This window comes from Apodemus sylvaticus, chromosome 11 (genome assembly GCF_947179515.1).
Source record: "Apodemus sylvaticus chromosome 11, mApoSyl1.1, whole genome shotgun sequence".
Classification (NCBI taxonomy): domain Eukaryota; kingdom Metazoa; phylum Chordata; class Mammalia; order Rodentia; family Muridae; genus Apodemus; species Apodemus sylvaticus.
Genome location: NC_067482.1, coordinates 16,892,857 through 16,902,059, shown reverse-complemented (window position 1 = coordinate 16,902,059; position 9,203 = coordinate 16,892,857). Strand labels below are relative to the sequence as shown.

Genomic DNA, 9,203 nt, shown 5'->3' with positions numbered 1-9,203 from the left:
GTCTCGGATAAACGCACTTTTCCACCAGGATAAAATCTGAATAATGGAGGCCTGGATCCGTCACTCGCAGGCCAGTTCTATACTCCTAGCAACAGAAAGTCAGCCCACCCCGGTAGGGGTTGGGGTACTCCTAGGCGCAGGGTTGGTTGCTGCGCGCCAAATTGGGCAGGTCCGGGCAGCTCAGTCAGGGCTGTGCTGGTCTCCTAGCAACTCGGGAAGCCGTGAGGGAACTTGCCACCCAAGATCCGGCAGTGGTCATGCAGCGGGCAGTGCCATGGCGGAGCGTGGGCAGCGGCTCCAGCCCACGACTCTGGCTCCACTGCCGAGGGAGCGCCGGAACTGCGGGTGGTAAGCACTGCGCTCCAGCGGCTGCTAGCAGGGAACCCGGATCCCCTGGGCTGGGGCAGAGGTAGACCTCGCTGCTAGGAGTAGTGTTTCTCCGTACCCCCTGTCCTCTCACTATTTTAAGAGAGTACAAGGACCAGTCTGGAGTGACACAGCCTTCCCAGTTTGTTTGGTTTTTGCCACAACTCCCCAGGGGAAGTAAAGTCCCCAGGCTAGATAGTGGCCACTGGAGAGGCTGTCTTAGCCTAGTGCCTGCTTTCGACACAGACACGCCCTTCCTGGAGTAGCCGGCTCTTTCATGAGATACTCTGGGAGCCCTAGCTCGCCGTGTTCAGTTTATGGCATATATGACACCTAGAGTCTTTAGCCCTCTGGTTGGAAGCTCTGATCAAGCAGAACCCTTAGCAGGAGCTAGCCTCCTGGGAAGGCAGGCTGCTACTTTGAAGGGTTAGTGGAGCAGGAAAGAGACTTTTATTTTCCCTTTGCTAGATCCTTGAGAGTGTGGTTTTTTGTTTTTGTTTTTTGTTTTTTCAGCTGGTGAAGAGGTACTTCTTCAGAGTGCTGATAAATAAGGCAACAAACCTAGAATCAGAAAGGCTCAATATGTAGCCTAGGCTAGCTTAAGATGGTGGTCCTCCTGCCTCAACCTCCAGAGCCCAAGGATTAGAGGTGCACCACTACACCCAGCTCCCTGCGCCCAGGTTTTCTTACTGTGAACCGGGATCGAATCCATGAGTCAGCTCTGTAGGATTACAAGGACCCTTGGGGCTAGCAATACACAGAACCCGGTGCGCTCTTTATGCAAGTGAGCAGCTATGAACGCTTTGGAACTCTTTGCAAATGCCTCCCGATTTTAAACTTATTTGCTTTGAAATAATTGTAGACTCCAGAGAGTGCACAAATGTCCAAGATCCCATATCTTGGGGATCAGCCTTCTGGAGCTGTTTCCAATGGCACTGTCTTACACGTCTGTAGCCCACCACCAAACCAGGACAGCAACTTTGGGGCAAAATAATGGTTAAATAAAACCTCTGCATTTCATCAGCTCTCACTTCTGTAAAATGTTTGTATGTACCTTAGGATACCAACTGCTTTATGACCACGGTATCAGTTACCTTTCTCATTGCTGTGGAAGAATACTGCAAGAAACAACTAGGTTCTGGCTTATAATTTGGGGTGCATTGGTCCCTGCTGGTGGGGAAGGCAGACATCCAAGACAGCCCCTCCCACAGGCTTCTTCTGGCGTGAAGAGCTTCTTGCTCATAGCTTAGGAGATCAGGAGCGTAAGTGAATGGGAACCAGGGTCAGACCGTTAGCCGGCAGGCTAGTAAGCCTCACATTCTAAAAGATCTAGAACTTCAAAACGACACGTGTTTAAACACAAGGACCTTTGGGGCCATTTTATACCAAACAACCACAGAGGAACTGCTTTGTGGGACCTTCATTGTAAGTCTTTCTTCCCCCAACAACAAGTCTGTTCTCCTGCGCTGTAATTTTAAGCATTTTAAGAATATTAGCAAGGCCTAGAGCGATGACTCAGCAATTAAGAGAGCTCAGTGCTTTCCCTGAGACCTGGAGTTGGGCTCCCAGAACGTGTGTCAGGAAACACACACACACACACACACACACACCTGTAACTCTAGATCCAGGGAATGTGATAAATACATAAAAAAGAATAAAAATAAATAATACAAGCAAACTAGATTAGCATGGGTCATGCTATTTGATATTTTCTCCTTTTGACCCATAAAGCTTGTGAGATCCATGCAAGATTTTTTTTTTTTTTTTTTTTTGGTTTCTCTGTGTAGCCCTGGCTGTCCTGGAACTCACTCTGTAGACCAGTCTGGCCTCAAACTCAGAAGTCCGCCTGCCTCTGCCTCCCAGTGCTGGGATTAAAGGCATGCACCACCGCTGCCCGGCTAAGATTTTTTTTTTTAAAGATGTATTTATTTATTTATATATGTAAGTACACTGTAGCTGTCTTCAGACACTCCAGAAGAGGGAGTCAAATCTCATTACTGATGTTTGTGAGCCACCATGTGGTTATTGGGATTTGAACTCAGGATGTTTGGAAGAACAGTCAGTGCTCTTAACCACTGAGCCATCTCTTCTGTCCCCATCATTTTTTCATTTTGTTGCTAGGAATGTGTTCTGTGGTGTGTATATACTACAGTTCCTTCCTTCCTTCCTTCCTTCCTTCCTTCCTTCCTTCCTTCCTTCCTTCCTTCCTTCCTTCCTTCCTTTCTTTCTTTCTTTCTTTCTTTTTTTGGTTTTTTTGAGACAGGGTCTCTCTGTGTAGCCTTGGCTATTCTGGAACTCACTCTGTAGACCAGGCTGGCCTCGAACGCAGAAATCCGCCTGCCTCTGCCTCCCAAGTGCTGGGATTACAGGCGTGCGCCACCACCGCCCGGCAGTTTCTTTATTCATTCAGATATCTAGGTTATTTTCAGTTTTTGACTATTATATACAAAGTTGCCATGAACCTTTACCAGCATGTTTTTGCTGGAACATATATTTTCATTTCTCTAGATAGGATAAATGTCAACATAGTCTATACTGTTGTCTGTGGGAAACAGTGGACATTTAGGGGAAACACTTTTAGTTTTATGTTATTAGTCGGGCAAGATGATTCTTCCTGGGCTTCAGGATACGGAGGCTTGAGGGTGGGGGTGGGGATCAGTCTGCAGAGCACTTACCCCCGGCACCCTAGAAACTAGACATGATGGTGCATGCTTATGACGCAGTGTGCTGGCGGTGGAGGCGAGAGGCTCAGAGGTCAGGGGCAGTTTAAGGCTGTCCTCTACAAGGCTGGTTTGAGAGTAATGTGGACTGCATGAGGCTGGAGCTATCTATAAACAAACAATATCAAACAAACACATAAGAAAAGACAGAGTCAGTAAAGGAAAGCCCTCCCCCTGCCTCCCTAACCCCTCAGAACTGAGAGGGACCCAGGGAGACTCAATGTTTCCTGCCAGGTTCAGAATTCCGAGTCTCAGTCAAATTAGTATACAGTTCCCATCTGAAATGTATGGCTGTATTTAAGCAAACCCATTAGCTCTCCTCTCTGTTTTGAGAAAGGGCTCAGGTATAAATTGCTTTTTTTTTTTTAGTAAACTATTAATTATTAATATGACCTGGCTAGCCTTCCGGTTGAGTCAGAGTCCCAGGGATTTATTATTTATCTCTGTGCAATTACTGGAGTTACCCCTGATTTAATTCTCTAATAATGCTAGGACTGGCTACTTCCCCAACTGTGCTTCCCAAATACTTGCTGTTTGGGTCTTGCTGGGTCATTTCTGCTCCAGCAGGCTGTCCTGGGAGGATGGGGGGAGGGGTGCATTCACTCAGGCACATGCTGCTGGTCCAGCACATCTCCTGGAGACCTTCTGCCTTCTCAGTCTTCTGTCTCTTCCCTCCTTTTTTCCTCCTTCTCCTCCTGATCCCTACATGCAACCCCCAGCCAGGTAACTGAAAACCTACCTGCACTATTCCCTGCAGTAACTGGCTGTAGCCACCTTTATTTCACCAATGGTTTTAAATTGGGGAGCAGGGTTTGCATAACCAAAGCTGTTATATGTGGGAATTCACTCAACTTGGGGCAACCGGATCTTGGGGTACAGAACTTAGTATTTGAAGACATAGCAGCACCAGACCAACCCCCAACACTTGGGTGTTTAAGTTAATTATAAATATAAAGAATATAGGCTGGGCAGTGGTGGTACATGCCTTTAATCCCAATACTTGGGAGGCAGAGGCAGGAGGATTTCTGAGTTCGAGGCCAGCCTGGTGTACAGAGTGAGTTCCAGGACAGTCAGTGCTACACAGAGTAACCCTGTCTTGAAAAAACAAAACAAAATAAAACAAAACAATAATGAGAAGGGTTATTGCTAATAGGTAGAGCAGATTGGTTATCAATTCCAAGCTGAAACGGATTTACCGTGCCTGCACCTTCAGCTGCTTGGAAAGTGATTTATTCAGGGCAGGGAGATGCTTTCTGTAAACTCTTTTTTTTTTTTTTGTACTTTCATCTAGATTTCCATAACACAGTGAAGTTAAGCTCCTTGAGCGTGCACCCCCATTTACATATGGCAAAGAAGTTCTAGGGTTCACTGGAAAGCACTGGAGACCAGGCTAGAATCTCTTTAAAATGTCTGATGATGATTATAGCAAAGATTGGGTTTGGTATAAAGGGCCATTATGGATGACAGGGACTACAGGCAGAAAAGGCTTCAGGGAAAAATACCAGCTCTCAAAATATCTGAGGCAGGCTGGCATGAGTTAGGGTCATCAGATGCCTGGGGTCTGAGGCCTGGCTTTGCCATTAGTGGTTTTTTTGTTTGTTTGTTTCTTTCTTTCTTTCTTTTGTTTTTTGGATTTTTTTTTTCCCGAGACAGGGCTTCTCTGCATAGCCCAGGCTGGTCTTGAATTCAGAAATCCGCCTGCCTCTGCCTCCCAGAGTGATGGGATTACAGGAGTGTGCCACCACTGCCCGGCTGGCATTAGTTATTATGCCTGACCATTCTAGATCTGGGATCATCTTTCTTCCCACGTGCCATCTGTCCCATCCATCTTATCTCCACGGCCTGACTGCTCGATGGCGGGGAAGGAAGCAGACACAGGCTGTGTGCAAGTCAGAAAGTGCTGGGGGGAGGGGGAGCGGGGCAGGGGTGAAGGAGAGTCTACAGCTCACCTAAGGTAAACTGCGTTAGACCAACCGTGTGTCCATGAAAGCATTCGTCTAGTGATCCAGAACTTAGAAAGCCTTCTGATTGTTCAAGAGGATCTGAGATTTCAGATAACTTGACGGCGGGGGATTACAGAAATGTATCAGCTCCACGGCACGCACTCAAGTGTGCATGTGCCCTTGGAGGCCAGAGGCATTGAAGTCCCTGGAGTGAGTTACACCTGTGCAGCTTTTGACAAGTGTTTTGTTTTTTAACTTCTTTGTGCCTCACTTTAGCTATAAATAGGAATAATACTAGTACTGGCTATGTGGAGTTGTTGTTATAAGATTTAAATAGGCTAATATATGAAAGCACTTAAAGCCGCTCCCCTCTTTTTTTAGGGTGTTCTCCATTTGTGTTAACCATTATGACTCTTTAAGAAAAATTTATCTATTTGTGTGTGTGTACTCATATGTGTGTGTGTTTATATGTGTGCACCATGGGTGCATGCCTATATCATATGTTTACATAGGTGTGCGCGTGTGTGTGTGTGTGTGTGTGTGTGTGTGTGTGTGTGTGCATCTGTGTGCATCTGTGTGCATTGGCCGTCAAGTACATGTGCAGAGAACAGCTTCTGGGAGTCAGTTCTCTCCTTCCAACCTGTGGGTCCGGGAGCAGGCTTGGGAGCAGGCAGGCACCTTTGGCCACTGAGCCATCTGTCAAGCCTCGTACTTAGGATTCTTATTGAAACATAAAGAGGGCTGACTGTGTGGGAGGCCGAAGTCCATCGGAGACTACATGGTGTGAGATCTTGTTTCACATACACAAGCACACAAAAGCACACACACTAAATGACATGTTGTGGGCTTGATGTAGCCCATGGACTATAATTTCACAGCCTTCCTTTTGGGTTGAGAAGAGGAAACCAAGCCACTGAGGTTATCTAACAGACCATTCATTCAGCTACACAGGGACTGTATTTGGCCCCTCTCGTCTCCATGACAAGATACCCCACACATAGGGGAAGGGTTTATTTGGGCTCAGGGCATTGGGGAGCCTTGCTATTAAGGTAGCAGTCTCCCATCACCAGACTGCTTTCTGAGCTCAGTGCAAAATAGGGGACTTCCCTTCTCAGTGTGGCTTTACCATCTTTGTCTATGTCAGGAGAGTGTCTTTGAACACAGGTGGTTGGCCTTGTCTGTCCTTGTCTGAAAAGTGACCTTGTTCAGAGCTCTCTGCAAGGCCGCAGAGCTCAGCACACACATCCCACTCTGGCTTCCGGCCTGCAGGATAATTAGGTGCTGTACTATAACCAATCAGCCCTTCCTGCTTGCTTGATGCCAGGACAAATTAGCCCTTTCCACACGTACTCCTAAAAAGGACCTTAAATACCCAATGCCTGAAACAACAAAGTAGACTTGTCTCGGTGCAGCAGTCTCATTGCTAGCCAGCTGGCTGCACCCTGCTCTCTGCTTCTGTTCCCTTTGTCCCTTCAGGGTGGTGGCCAACAGCCTTCAGGAAAAAAGTGGGGGGCCACACAGAGTTGGAGAATGTAGCATCTATCATGGTGGGGAAGGCAGGGCTGAATTCATGGTAGAGGGTCCCGCAACTGGGGCTCCTCACACTGAGTGGGGGATGCCAGCCCTTCCTCTCCTCCGTCCAGGACTCCAGTCTGTGGCATGGTGGTACCCACATTCAGGGTGGCTCTCTCCTCCTCACAGGCATGCCCAGGAGTGTCTCCTAGGGGATTCCAAGTCTGGTCAAGTTGATAGTGAAGTTTATCATCAGAGGAGGTACATTGTTACTAGGACTGAGTTCTTCCTACTGTGCTGACTTTTAGTCTCTGAGAGGGGAAGCAAGCTGACCATCCTTCACAAACTGAATATCTAGTGACAATTTTGTCGTGGTAGTTGTATGCAAAGAAGGGGGAGGAGGAAGGGAGAGAGGGAGGAAGTGAGGGAGAAGGAGAAAGGAGGAGGAGAAGGAGAAGAAGAGAAGGAGGAGAAGGAAAGTAGATATCCTGATGGCAAAGATCAAACTTGCCCCAAGGAACTTGATGCCCTTCATCAGCAGGAAAAGACTACCGATAATGGCGCCCCATTTCCCCTCTATCCTTTTTCTCTCTCTCCCATTTAGTGTCAGGAAATTGAAAGGATGGAGAAAGGTGGAATAAAGAAGAACCCACAAAGTCGCCAAAGTCTGGCTACAGAACAGATTTTTTTTTTTCTAATGTGGCAGAGGCAATTGGAATGACAAATGCTTAGATTTACATGGATGGCCCTTTAAAATACAGTGACAAGGATGACACGTGTGAGACTTTGAAACGGGGTGCTTAGTAAAAAAAAAAAAGAAAGAAAGCATCTTCGGTTCACATGCATTTAGACTATGTATATACAGAGCGGGGAGACTCAGTGCTTCAACGATGCATGCAGGCAAAAGGCACAGTTCTCATGCAGAACCGTGGTCTTGCTTAAGCAGGAGATGGAAGCCGGTTGTAGGGACAGGGGAGGCGGCAGACGGCAGGAGCAAGGCCTTGCTCATCGGACTTGTTGTCTCCTAGGTACCCGGAGAACCTGCCTTCCAAGCCTCTCACAAAGCACAGCCGGCTGACACCCCGGGGCTTCTTGAGCAGCCGGCACTGGGTGTTTGTGAAAGAGGATGACTTCAGGAAAGACCGCTCCCCACACCGGAGCCCCAAGGATGCCTTTCTACCTCTTATTCATCACGGAACCCCCAATGCTACCCCCAAGAAGAGGCAGAGCAGACTGCCCAAGGGGGCAACGCTGTTGCCTAAGCTTTCTCGGAAGGCATTCCTGGAGGAAGGCGTTGCTGACTCGGCTCTGCACCCTCCGGCTTTGTACCAGCAGCTTAAAGAAGCCCTGCCAGCTGAGGTGATGTGTCTGGGCTTGAGGGAAGGAAGGCCTCCTGCAGATGCCCAGGAAACCCCGGGGTGCCTGTTATAAGAAGAGAGGAGGTGTACCCTATCCCAGTGAAGGCTTTTTAGCAGTTTCCTTTGCTTCCTGGCTTTGCCTTGAGACTCTCTGGGTACAGGAGGCCATAAAAGGGTCACCCAGGATTACTTATGACTGTTGAGCCTGGGCTGAAGAGGTCTCCTTAAGAACTCACTAACAGATGGCTAGAGACAGGAGAATCTGAAGACTCTACCACAACACCCAGTCCAGGCCTGAGCAGGAACTCTGTTGTGTTATCAATGTCCCACTCCGTTCCTAATTCATCCTCATCACCCTTAGCACATCTACCCTGTTATTATATCTCAAAATGGCCCCAAGCTTGACTTTCCAACAAGAAGGAAGAAATGGCCATCTTTCATTGAGCAAATGGTAGCTTACGCAGGACGGGTTTCCTCATCTGGCCTCCCCCATCTGCTAGAGAGCCTAGAAATGGTTTCTTAGTTGACCACAGTATCCTTAAACAAATCCCAGGCTGTGTGAAATCTGAGGCGGGGGTAAGTAGGAAGCTCTCCACACACACCCCAACCCCCTGCCCATTTAGCCTGCCCTGGGTTAAACAGCGAAGTCTGGGCATACAATTAAGAAACCAAAGCAGGAGGCACAATGTTATATATTGTTACTAAGTCTAAGTCTCCATACCTTACAAGAAAACGTGTTTGTTTCTTAAACCTAATGCATCCTGCAAACCATGTTTTGCAACCTATGCTGAACTTGTAACCCTGTGAGGTACACCCGCCTCTTTGCCTTGCTAAACTCTTGAGCCTGTGATGACCCCCCCCCTTTCCATGCGATATATTTTGGGCTTGTCTACCCCACAGGCAGCCTTGAGCGGGAGTCTCTGTTCTTCTGTCCAGATGCTAACAGCCAAAGATCCTGACAGCCATTCCCTACCAACCGTAACCCTCGCTTCCCCACGAAAGGCGCTGCTCTCTGAAACTCCAACTCAGAGGGCGGCAGCTGTTTGGCCAGTTCCTTGCCCACTTAGAAACGCAGCTTGTTTTAATCAGATAGTCGGGGAAATAGTTTTCTCCTCGGGTCTAACACAGTTTCTTGCTCGCATTCTCTCTGTGTGAAGCCTGTCTTCAGAGGCCCCGGGGAAGCTCTCCTCTGGCGCCCTCCCTCTTCCCTCACTCTCACTATACTCCAGCTACTGAAGGAATGAACGAAGGAATGAATGATTCATGCTAGAAAAGTCTATGGGGAAAGCAGCTGAAATTTCTGA

General features: G+C 47.9%; 1 protein-coding gene across 1 annotated transcript in view; it reads left to right on the top strand.

The window, feature by feature from the left end:
- The first annotated feature begins 258 nt into the window (after positions 1-258).
- Fam47e (family with sequence similarity 47 member E) overlaps positions 259-9,203 on the top strand; it is a 31,221-nt gene continuing 22,276 nt past the window's right edge. Inside the window, exons 1-2 of the mRNA XM_052198582.1 lie at positions 259-348; positions 7,570-7,900. Of these exons, the coding sequence (XP_052054542.1) occupies positions 275-348; positions 7,570-7,900 (405 nt within the window). The 5' untranslated portion in view covers positions 259-274. The remainder of the gene's footprint in view (positions 349-7,569; positions 7,901-9,203) is intronic.